This window comes from Limanda limanda, chromosome 20 (assembly GCF_963576545.1).
Source record: "Limanda limanda chromosome 20, fLimLim1.1, whole genome shotgun sequence".
Lineage (NCBI taxonomy): Eukaryota > Metazoa > Chordata > Actinopteri > Pleuronectiformes > Pleuronectidae > Limanda > Limanda limanda.
The window spans coordinates 10198916-10211513 of NC_083655.1; the positions used below are offsets into that span (position 1 = coordinate 10198916).

General features: G+C 44.7%; 1 protein-coding gene across 1 annotated transcript in view; it reads left to right on the plus strand.

Annotated features, from left to right (window-relative positions):
- Positions 1-267: 267 nt before the first annotated feature.
- The window catches only part of flt1 (fms related receptor tyrosine kinase 1), a 30967-nt gene continuing 18636 nt past the window's right edge, over positions 268-12598 (plus strand). Inside the window, exons 1-10 of the mRNA XM_061093967.1 lie at positions 268-509; positions 3005-3101; positions 4014-4219; positions 6026-6150; positions 9597-9765; positions 9844-9980; positions 10860-11031; positions 11179-11296; positions 11527-11696; positions 11815-11962. Of these exons, the coding sequence (XP_060949950.1) occupies positions 452-509; positions 3005-3101; positions 4014-4219; positions 6026-6150; positions 9597-9765; positions 9844-9980; positions 10860-11031; positions 11179-11296; positions 11527-11696; positions 11815-11962 (1400 nt within the window). The 5' untranslated portion in view covers positions 268-451. The remainder of the gene's footprint in view (positions 510-3004; positions 3102-4013; positions 4220-6025; positions 6151-9596; positions 9766-9843; positions 9981-10859; positions 11032-11178; positions 11297-11526; positions 11697-11814; positions 11963-12598) is intronic.

Sequence of the window (12598 nt, forward strand, 5' to 3'; positions counted from 1 at the left end):
TAGAACTATTGTCAGATAGAGTTTCCTGCATATAAAAAACTTCTTCACAACTGGTCTACAGGGCTAATTTGGGTCAATATAGAATATTCCTTCAACATCACCTCACTGGTCGACTGGGAGGTCACTGGGGGGGAGCTAAAGGGGGACCGCGGTTACGCGCCAGGGGTGTGTCAGTGGACGTCACGGAAGTCCACTATCCGGTGGCCGCACTGTGGGAACTGTATAAATCTGCACCGCTATCCCTCTAACCGATGGGAAAAAGTTGCATTGGATCCAGGCGCGGTGTCCTGTTGCGTGATCTCACGCAGCTCTCCTCAGGAAACCAGCACCTCCACGCAGCAGCCAGGCGCGCCGAGCCTCCGCTAGTCTGCTCTTTGGGGAGGACGAGAACAGCAGGAATAAAAACTTGTGTCACATTTCATATTCGAAAACTGCACCGGAGTCAGCAGACATGATGAACTGCGTCCTCCTCTGCCTGCTTTGTGGATTGTTTGGCGTTTGGGCAAAGGGTGAGTAACAGGTCTGCTTCTGCTTCTGCACTGGGCGCACAGGACACCTGCTGCTGAGAGTAGAGCTCATGGTCACAGATTTCAAAAGTTCTGCTTGTATTTGAAGTTCTCAGTGAATTTGAACACGAGAGGAAACTGGGCTGTCTTGTCAAACTTCAAGGAATAAAGCCTCTTACGCACGACTTCGAAGATTTTTCCCATTAACGAGCGGGTGCTTTTACGCACGGGTTCTTTTTAAGAAATAGACTAATCTCCATCATCAGGACACCACAGTCAGGCTTTTCTTTTGGGGAAAAAAACCAAAGACGCACACATCCCTATCTTGCTTTGGCCGTCTGTTGTGTTGGCTCATGAATCGCTCTGATAAGTGGTCGGTGCCCGCGTGTGTCTGACGCTCCTCTCCTTGTAAACCTGTTGGCACCGAGTGCACAGCGGCAGATAAGCCTATCCTGCAGCGCACTTGTTTGGATAACGCGGACCTCTGTGACCGGGCTCCCGGTGCGCTTGGCCCCGGTTGAATGGACGCGCGCAGGGCGTTGTTTCCTGAGACTGATGAGTTTGTCAAATGGAAGTTCTGATGGAAGTGAACGAGGGGTCACGACCAACTGAGGGAGGATATCCACTGAGAAGGAACCAGGGTTAATATGTGTTTATAAAGCGGTCGGCAGGTTGCCTTTGTGCGCCCAGATCCATGTGGTGTTGTTGCTCATTTGTTACAGCAAAAGTAAAAATAACTTCATATGAAGAACCCATTCCATATTCTAAATAAATATTATACAATTTAAAAGGTTAGTATCGCTTAACAACGACTGTCTCTAAACTAAACCTTATTTGTTTTCACACATACTATTTAAGTATATTTAGCACTTTTCCTAAAAATATTATATTATAATATAATTTATAATATCATAAATGTTTACTAATCATCTTGTCAAAGTCCTACTTTGAGATTTTCGGGGTGCATTGATTTCAAACTTGAAAAAACAAGAATAATCAACATATATTATGATATGACTGATGATTATCATTGTTCTAATGCAACGTATCCAGATTTGAATTCACGTTAATATTCATTCACATGCATCTCAATGTCTTTGTCAAAGATATTTACATTTATAAGAAAAATACACTATTAGAAATTGTGAAATATATTCAACTCACTCAATACTTGGTAAATTTGTTCCTCGATAATGCAGAAAAAGTATGATATAATGAAGATGATGCTCTGAATTTCACTTTTGTGTGAATAATAGTGCTTTAGTTATTTGAACATTGATACCTATCATCCCTTTATGCAGCCAAATTATTCTTCCAAACTTCCCCATAAGTTAGAAGGGATAATGATGAGTGAGTGAAAACCTGCCACAAGACTATAAAACTTCTACTTTTCTGTGATCAGGACTGTGAAGTTTAGGACTGAACTCTCACTTTTGTCTTGGGGACGTAGCGGACATGTCCTGGATTATTTGTAAATTGGGTTTTCACAGCTTGTTGAAAAAGCCCCAAAAGGCGTGGAGGAGATCCCTCACTTCCCTCACTATGTGTGTGTTAGTGTGTGTTAGTGTGTGTGAGTGTCTGTGTGTGTGCGCGTGTGCGTCTCTTGCCCACTCGCACACCGTCAAATCCAAGGAAACCACAGAGGAAGTGCTAGTAGTGTGAGTAATGCTAGATCTGCTCAATGGGTCCTCCACTGGGAACAATGATGCTGAGAGTGAATGGGAATAATGGACTTTAGTGATAAACTCACTAAGTGATTGAACTCCTCACAGGGCCGAGGGGTGGTGGTGTTTTGAGGAGCGCTGGTAAACTTTGTAACGAGCGGTCAGAGTGAAGGACGGATTTCCCTGAATGATGTTTCCGCTGTTGTTTGGAGGAAGGAAGGGCGGACGGACAGCCATCTTTATCTCTCATTAATAAACCCTCGGCGATGGAGTGGAGAAATGCCTTCGCTCGGTAAACAAGAGGGACGCTGCTTACGCATTTCCACACGAGCTGTCAAGTGGCCCGAGCGAGGGTCACACACACTGTGGCCTGGATGGAGGACGTGCTGTAGCGCCTGAACTCACTGAGACCGGTTCTCCAGTCAGTCAAAAGTTGGGTTCAGTTTAGTTTGTAGTGGACAGAGTTTACAGGAACTGTCCAAAGTGTTTATGGGCTGGAAAGTGTTTTGTCCTCCAGGATTTCCTCTGAAATTGGTCTCATGTTGAGCTGCACTGATTTGTATTTGGATTAAAGTTGCTGAATTGCTGCCAGTTATATATTTAAATGAAAAGATGCAACAAGCATAACTCTATATCAAAGCTCCCTTTCACCATATTTACACACATTCTATCCAAACCTTGAATTATAACCTGACCTTGACCTCTGACCTCACAGGACTGTTTAAAAACCCTTGTTTTATAATTACTATTAAAAAACCTGATTCTACACATTCTCATTTGATAAAATGATGCTGCCTGTGTTCTGAGTTCTCATCTTTTCTTCTGGTTCTGCAGATAAAGAACAGAAAGGGAAATACAGCGTCCCCATCCTGGATGTGAAAACTCATCCGCTGATCCGCAACAGCAGCCAACCGCTGCAGCTCAGCTGTAGGTGAGTTTCAGGTAGATGTAACTAGGATGTAACTGGGAAACTGGTTACCCCAGCAAGTAATCAATCACATAACACACTAAACAAAATATATGAGAACATCCTCCACAAAAATATACTAAGGGATACAAAATGTAAAACCACAGGAAGGTGCAGGCATTTGGGAAATAAGTTTTCATTTAAGCAGCGATGCAACCTTCATCATGACTGATACCTGTAAAATAACATATTGAATTTTCAGACTCACTCCCTTTCATCACCAAGACTCATTACAACACTTTTATATCACAATGCAAATATTATTTTCCCACTTGAATCTACTTTGAGAGTTTTATATAATTGATAACATCAGAAAACAGCTCAAAACTTTTCAGTCACATTTTAGCATTTTTCTTCCGGTTGTTCCTCTTTTAGTCTCATGATTCAGTTCGTCTCAGTTTTTCCATTTAAAATTTTTCACTTACAGTTATTAGCAAAATCTCCCAAGTCAGTTGAGTTTTTCTTAAACGTTTCCTCCTACTACAGCACATCCCAACAGTCAAAAGAAACCAAAACATAAGAATTATATATTTCTTATAAAGACCTTTATGAGGCCTCTCAGTGAAATGAAACTTTCTGGGACACATTTTGTTGAGGCTTCATTCCTCCATCCTCTCACTTTAATAGTGTATTTTATTTATGAGCACCTTTCAAGACACTCAAGGACACCTTACTGATAAAATGGCAATAAAAACATCAATAAAACAATATACAGTTAAAGTCTAATGGAAGTATAAGTCTAAAATAAACAATAGTAAAAACCTTCATACATGATAAAACAATCATTAGATAAAAGGATAACGTTCCTCTTTAGTGAGCTGAATGTAACTGAATATAAAGTGTGATTTGAATGGATCCCCTGTGCCTGCGGACCAGGGGTCGCTGGGAGCTGACCTGGGCGTTCCCATCGGGTGTGAGCACAGACCAGGTGACAGTGGAGGACTCTCGCTGTGGGAGGACCGGTCAGCATCACTGCAGCCGCTTGACCATCAGCCGCAGCCGGCCTCAGGACACGGGCCTGTTCCGCTGCAGGTATCGGCGCCGACTGCGAAAACAGGCCTCCGTTTATGTATATGTCACAGGTAAGACAATACTGCACCTTTTCCCTTTTCCCTTTTCTGTCTCTCTCTCTGTGTCTCTCTCTCTGACTCGGTCTCACTCCTTCACCCGGTCATGCTTATTGTTTTCATCCCCAGGTTAAACAGGACGTGGTGGGTGCTAAATTCAGACCAATGCCAGAGAGACAATTATATCTAAACACTGTTTGTCCCAACAACACATCCTTCTAGATGACTCTGGCACAGTTTCACTCCCCTCCCCTCCTCCCCTCCCCCCCCGCCTCTCTCTTCTCAGCCTCCCTCTTGTCTATATATAAATCCTTTTTTACTTTCATTTACGTGCTACCTCGAGGCCAGGAATAGCCCAGCTGCTGAAAGGCTCAGGCCCGGGCAGAGTTTCCCAGGGCATCAGCCTTATCTGCTCGGCTCAGCCTTGCTTGAAGCATCCTGTGCTTGGGGGAGGAGGGGAAGGGTTCGAAGGGGGTGGGGTGGGGGGGTGTGCTAGGAGGGGATGTCGCTGTGTCTCTACAAGGTGGCGACGGGGAGGTATGTGGAAGTGAGGAGTTGAGAGAGGGAGAGAGGATGAAGGCCGGTGGCTCAGAGGTATCCAGGGGCAGAGGAGGCACAATGTCTGCCCGGCCTGCTCCTCCCTGTCCTGGACGATGACGCTGGTCAGACTGGGCTGCCCGTGGGCGTGGAGCGGCGGGCCGATGGCCAGGGTCACAGGGCACGCTACTGTTTGGCCAACAGGACCCTCGGGGGCCATCAATCGCTCAGGTCGCCATGTCCATTAAGCGTCAGACTTGGCCTGCGGCTCTTGCTCAGACGTTGCCTCCCTCCCCGAGTCCTCGATTAAGAATCAAAGCGAGAGAAGGAAGCCCTCAGTCCGCTAGTCCTTGGGGTACTTTTGTTCAAATGTTCAGAGATTTGCTTTCCTTGAATAACACCCTACGGTAACAAACAATACAGCGAGCAACACCCACACCTTTTCAATGGCACAGGCCTGTTAGCTGGGAGGAGAGCGCACGGAGAGGCCGTTTGATTGCCTCTAAACAATCTGTGTGTTTATTGTTGACTACAGGCAGTCATCTGCTGAATGGGTATTCAATAAATGGGTGTGGAGGTCGGTGTGTGTGTGTGTTCGGGAGTGTGTGTCTGTTTGTTTTTGTTTGTTGCCGAGATTGATACTTGCAAGTGTTTGTTTGTGTGTTTGTGCATAGAAGCAGCTGATTGTTTTCTTGCCTCTGCGTATGTGGATGAGAAAAACATATTTTCTCACTCAGTCAAGGAGTTCGTCTTTTTTGTATCCCTCTCACCTTTCATCATTCTACTTTATAATTTTCTTACTAAATTCAAACATTATCCTCTTATTGACCAAACAAGAGAGGATCAAAGTCTCCCTCAATTATCTCCCTGTGCTCAGAGCAGAAATCTAGCGGAGCTGCGGCGAGTGATGGAGATGATGCCGACTAATGTTTTCAGTGCTGCGACCACCACAAACTTTATTCCTCTCGTCCCCTGACAAAAATTTTAAAGAGCTAAAACAGTCAGTCAAGTAATTGATGAATTCGTTTAGAGAAATCCTATTCACAATGTGGCAGTTGAAATATTCAGAAATATTCAACAAGCTCTGGTTTTCTCTTTTCTATAATTGCTCATTTAAAGTACAATAAACTACAAATATCTCAAAACTTAGTGTATGTGCAAGTCCCACTGTATATAATGAAATATGTTTTTCTATCATTTGGGTGTAAACGCTTCAATGCATTGATTGTATCATCTTTTGTATCTGTACCATATGTGTCCCTGACCCCAGTGTTTGGGTTTCAGACAGCCAGCGGCCATTTGTGGAACAGACGGGTTTGAGCCCAGGTGTGGTGTACCTGATGGAGAAGCAGCCGCTGGTCATCCCCTGTCGGGTCACACACCCCAATATCACCACCACACTGGTCAAGGTAAGAGCATTATTTCTGACATGCCTCTGCACACACACACACACACACACACACGTCACCTCAGCCGATCACCCCACACACACATTTTCTGCACATCCCAGTTTGTTCCACCGGGGGCTCACCGATGCACTCGATTCTCTCCCTCGTATCTCTCCTGATCCTTGCCCACATTGTTCTGACCTTGGAAGCCGTTGCACCGTGGCGTGTGTCCATTTGTTTGGGTCCATCTGTGGGATACGTGTGAAAGTGTGTGCGGATCTGTTTGTGAGTGCTGGTGCTTGAGAGCTGAGTGAGAGAGGGGAGCAGACAGAGTTTCTAAGTGCAAAGAGGAGCGTTCAGAGTGCTTGTTGACTGCATGTGAGTTTGATTGCACATGTTAATATACCAGTGTATAGGCCTGTGGGTCAATGTAGTTCACAAGTTGAAATGCGTTGAATCTGTTTGTGCACATCGCCAAAGGAAACTGTCCATGCTGCTTCTTTCTTCAGGGGCTTTTCCCCCTTTGCGTGGTGCCCACCGCCGCTCGGCTTCCACCTCTGGAGACAGGACGCAGGGTCGGCGGTGCCCTGTTGGCCCGCAGCCGGGAAGCACTTCCCATCTCGCCTCTTGTAGTAAGAACCGTGGCTGCCAGCTTCCTCTGACTGATGCTCTTAACAGCTGCTGCTGTGCCTGGTGGAGGAAGCAGAGGCAGCTACTGTTGGCCCCTGACGAATCAAAGTACCGTCCGTTCTCCTCAATCATAATATAAGGGCTTGTTCGTCACGGTAGGAAGCGTATTGTGGTGTAACTACAATGGAGTAGCTGCCGAACACGCAGAGGGAGCTGGAGCAGACAATCCAATAAAGGAATAATAAGTAGGTGTTGATGGGAAAGTTGTTCCTCACTTTCCTGACCCTGTGTGGTTTTGGAATTAATATCCGAGATCCTACACTTCCCGTCATGAAATCTTGGTTTCTCACGATGATGATTACACACCAATAGAAATAATTTAAATATCATGCTCCATTTCTGCCGATAGATGACTTTAAATCCTAATATATAGTAATTCTTTCAGCTTTGACAAAAGTCCTCCAGAGCCTGAAAAGACGGAGCTGAAGTGGATTGAATGTCACTGGTTTTGCTGCTGTTCAGTCAAATTAAATTTTGAAGTGACTGTGGTCCGAGATAAAAAAAGTCAGAGGATCACCAAAGTTATTTCAATTCATCCTCTGGGGTACTGGAATATCTGTGTTAAGTTTCACTTCAAACCATGAAATTTCTGCGAGAAATTTCACTGACTACAAAGGTTATTGTCGTCATGTTGCGACAGATGAAAAGTCAGAATTCGATCCGATGAGGGAACATGATAAAGACTGAGTCAAATTTCTTGCCAATCTATTTCAGACTGTCATTGCCATCCACAGAGCCATGCTGCTGACATTTCTGAACACCAAGAGGAAACGTCTAGGAACTTGAAATCTTACGGAATTAGAATCCAGGAAGTGTAAAACTGTGTTTTTGTCTCGCTTCCATCTCCTCGCAAACTTCTGGCAATGTTCTCCTCTAAATATAACCTCCCGCCCCCCCCCTCACCTCCCACTCCCTCCTGCAACCTGCGCTGGCCGCTCTGAACCAGGAATCCACTCGATGTCACTGTCCCTGGAGTGTTTTTTTCCTGGAAGGATTTTTGCACTTTGCTTGGATCTTTAACGTGACCCCCCCCCCCCCCCCTCTCAGCGGGAACCACACCCAGGAGGCGCTGCTCTCTTGCTCTGTGGCTGTGAAAGTGAGCAGCAGGTCGGGGACGATGGGGTCGACCTGAGGTTCCAGTCAAAATGTCTATATCCTGGAGAAACAGGATGCGAGGAGATGGGCCTGAGTGACGTTTCTCACATCCTGACCCCCCCCCCCCCCCGACTCGTTCTCCACCTCCACCACCATCTCCACCTCTTGACGATGGGGCAGAGAGGCCACTGATGGCGCTAAGAAGGCCACCAGCATCTAATGTGCAGGAGTGTGAGTGGAGGAGCTCAGAGGAGTGTCTGGGAGGGGGGATATCGGACAATTCACACTGGGGTTGCAGGAGGAGAAGGGTGGGGGGTGGGTGGTTGGGGGGGGTCTCTACCTGTTCCCTTGAGAGTGGGTGGGACGCTTCCACTGTGTCACATTTCCTTGACGCTGCCTCCAAGAAAACAACAAGGTTACGAGGATCCATGTGTCAAGGTTGCCAAGAATCCACGTTATAAAACCAACAGAGTGAGAATGGGATCAGCTTCTTCCGGAGGCTTCTTTAACTCACGTCTCTGTATTTTAGATTCGACAAGAAGACTCAATAAATGAAAACCTACAATTTATGAGCATAAACGTTTCATCCTCTTTGATCAAAATCCTGGAATCTTGATGAAGACCAAATAAGACAGTGGTAGACGAACCCTGCACATCCTTTATTTAGGCCTGTGCATCAAAATGATCAGAGTCAACCACAAGACTTGGGAATTGCGTATTTCTCTTTCTTGAAGGAAGTTGTGTTTTCACCCTTGTCCTTTTTTGTTGTTTACTTGTTTGTTCACAAGATTACGTAAAAACGACTGGACAGATTTCCATGTAACTCGGAGGAAGGAGGCCTTATGGGTCAGGGAAGAGCCATTCAATTTTGGCACCGATCCGGATCAGGGGGCGGAACCAGGAAGTTTTTCAACATTTTCTTTGATTTCCCAGGAAATAGTTCATGAACCTTGGTGAAAAAAATCGGGCACATTTTGGGGACAGATATTTATGAGTGTGTGTAACTTGGTGCAGCTCGACCAGATTGCTGGGGGCTGTCGGGCCTGGTCGGAGGTATTCACTCTACTGAGTGACATTCTATTTTTAACTATCTAGACTTGGACTTGTCTCTAAGGGCTTGTAAGTTTGGTATTGTTATAATCAAACAAACTCAAAATACAGGAAAGAGGGTTGCATTGCATCAAATTTGCAGAAGCTTTGCAGAAGCAAGACTCAGATTTAAGGAGTTGAGACAAAGATTTAACTTTCACTTTCTTCTTTGAATCAGACTTCCAAAATACTGGACCTTATAATTATCATAATGGAATTAAATTGCATTTTTATTTGGATCCTCCCTGTACCGCACATGTTTACTGGTTTCTAACAGCACACCCCTTCAGGCCTTTTATCAAAACCATCCTTAGCCCAAGTTGAGGTGACACCACCAGTTGTTTTCTTCTTAACATCTCTCAGAGCTGCAGCAGCCTTTAAACCTGTGTAACCTGAATGGTAACATGACCTTTAATTTCTGGTTATGAAAACGGACGCATTTTTCTGATGCAATGCATTCATACTATTACCTGATGCACATGACATCACTGCCACGTGTTTCAGCAGGGTCATGTGACCGTATTCCTTCCTTTTGCACATTTTCTCATGGGTAATGTGCCGTAAAATATTTGATGTGGGATTTTTTCCTCCAGCAGTTTCTTAGCCACAGCCTGAGTCCTGACTACAGGAACATCATCTGGAACAGTGAGCTGGGCTTCACCATCCGATCTCCCACCTTCTACTACATCGGCCTCTTCTTCTGCCAGACCGTCATCGATGGCGTCACACACAATTCCCAGAAATACTTTGTGCACAGACAAGGTCAGCTTATACCCAACATGTAAATCGCAAACTGAATTATATGCATCTCCTTCACGTTTTGCCCTCTCTTCCCTGCAGTGAGTAACATCATGGATGTGTATCTGAACAGCAGTGGACCTGTGGAGGCTCTGAAGGGAAAGAGCCTGGTGTTGAACTGCACAGCCACCGGGGAGTTGAACAGCAGAGTCAACATCACCTGGGACTATCCTGGAAAGGTCAGAGACCAGAGAGCCACAGTTTTTACATGTTAGAGACTGAACAGGAGAGGGTTAACGTGCATCTCTTTACGCAGTGGGGTGACAGAATGGTACAGGTGCTTGTCGAGTTCTGCCAGAGTGCCTATGAGCAACAACAGAGAAACTAGACACTACTTTATTGGCATTGTGGTGTTTCTTTGAAATTGATTTGCGCTTAATTCCTTTGAAGGTAGTTTCAAATCTGCGAGGTACTGTTTTTTTGGTCCAGTCCTGTTGGATGTGACTCCCCATTCGATTTCAATCGCTTCCCTCCCAGTGAAATATTAGTTCTCAACTACTTTCTATTGAGGTCATTGGGTATTAATAACTTGTAACCAATGATTGTATAATTACTTGATACATAATGTATTTATACTCCATGTATACTCCCACTGGAGACAAATACTCAATTTGTGGACAGTGATCATTGCAAGGAAAGAAACTCGTACTTTCTAAAAGGCCAATAACTGAGTCATTAACATTTATGGTCTGTTGGTTTCTCACTGTCACTAGTCAAGCCTTGAGTTGTAAATTGAAATAACTAATTAACAGGTTTTGAGGATTTTTTTCTCTTTTCATATTTAAAAGTATTTGTTTATTTGACTTTTTGGGGGCATTTACGTCTGTGTCTGTGATTACATCCAAGAACATCCAAAAGTTGACCTAAATATAGACCATAAATATCCCACAAAGTACAAGTAATTCAATAATATGTAAATATAATATATATTCAGAAACATTCCAGTCTATTCTAATATTGCTGCTGATTTCTCCAGTTAAATGAATTCCAACTCTAAATGTCAAAAACATGCAGGTGTTTGAACTTTCAGCACTGATTCTTTTCCTCTGAACCTTCAGAATAACAACGTCGGCTCCACGACCAAGAGGCTCCTGAAACACAGAACACACTTGCTGTTCTACAGCATCCTGACCATCCCCAGACTCCAGAGGTCCGACCGAGGCCTCTACACATGTCGCGTCACCAGCGGGGAAAAGACCAAACAACAGAAAGTCACTGTTACTGTCTACGGTGAGTCTTTCTCTTTTATAGCTCGCCCACACTCAGATTCCTCATTTCTCAAGTTCCATTCTGGGGTTTTCAGACTCCGAGTCACCTATCAGGAGTTCGTCCATGTGTCACCAATTTGATCTGAAATCAATGTTTCCCCAACTTCAGACCGTCCGTTCATCCGCCTGAAGCCCAGACGTGGATCTGTGATGGAGGCTCAGGCTGGACAGAAATCCTACAGAGTCTCTCCTAAACTAAAAGCATTTCCTGCCCCTGAAGTCATCTGGTAAGACGTCACATTGATCCTCACATCTGAAGCTCTAGCTGTGAATCATCACCTAGTTTGAGTTTCCTCTTTAACTTCTTCTCTTTTTTCGACCACTGCAGCAAACATTTCAAATCTGTTATATTCTTATTACAATATATTCTCTACCTTAAAACTCTGTTTTTTGACAATCACACAGTCTTTCCAATTGAAAACTTTGCTCAGGAGGAGTCTTTTTTTCCCCCTGACAGGCTGAAGGACGACATGGTGGCGGCAGAGCAATGCTCCCGATACCACATGGACGGGAATTCCCTGGTGATCCGAGACGTTGCAGAGGAGGATGCTGGGAAGTACACCATCCTGGTCCGAATCCAGGAGCACGGCCTCTACCAGAACCTCACGCTCACACTTGTTGTCAACGGTGAGGAACGAGAAATCAACACCCGCTCTGAGCACGAACTACAACTCTGCTCGGTGACTGAACTCTGCTCTTGTATCCGTATGAATGTGTGTGTGTGTTTGGGCTTGTTGTTTGACAGTGAGTCCTCAGATAGGGGAGAAAGCGGTGTCGTTGCAGGACCCGGGCTCTGTGCCACGGGGGAGCAGACAGGCGCTGCACTGCACGTCCCACGGAGTCCCGCCTCCACACGTCCAGTGGCTCTGGCATCGCTGTCCGCCCAAAGGCCTGTAAGTAGCACAGAGGAAACTGAAGTGTGCAGCTTAGTGTTCACATTGAGACATGAGCAGGAAACCTTGGAGATCATCAGCTGGAAATACATAAAGCTTTAGAATTGAATAATATTTGTTACCATGGAAATCTTTAAACCATCTATAGAGGCTGTGGCCATTTGTCATGTTATAACGTGAAGTGAAATGTGTCAACACACACACCACGTACATTAGAAACGAATAGTAAACAGTTAACTTGAGTTATTGGAAGTATTTGTGATCGACGTTGTGCAAAAACATTTTTAGTCAAACAAATTAAACTGCAAAACCGCAAAAGTATTAAATGGTAAAAATAAAGACTTTTGGTCAGATTATTAGTTTGATTTATTTGAACTGCCAAGGACAAAAATAATAATACAATAATGATACGAAAATATACAGTACACATAAATGATTGTTTGTGTTATGTTAGTGTTAGCGGTGTGTGTGTGTGTGTGATTTTTGAAAAACTAGACATGTTTTGTCTACATCAGCGTGTGTTCAGACAGCGTTTCCTTCTTGTCACCAGAACAGATGCATTTGGGGGCCTTTCATGTGCGGGAATGTGTGAAAATGTGTGTGTGTTTATTTGTGCACATGCACCCCCAACCACTT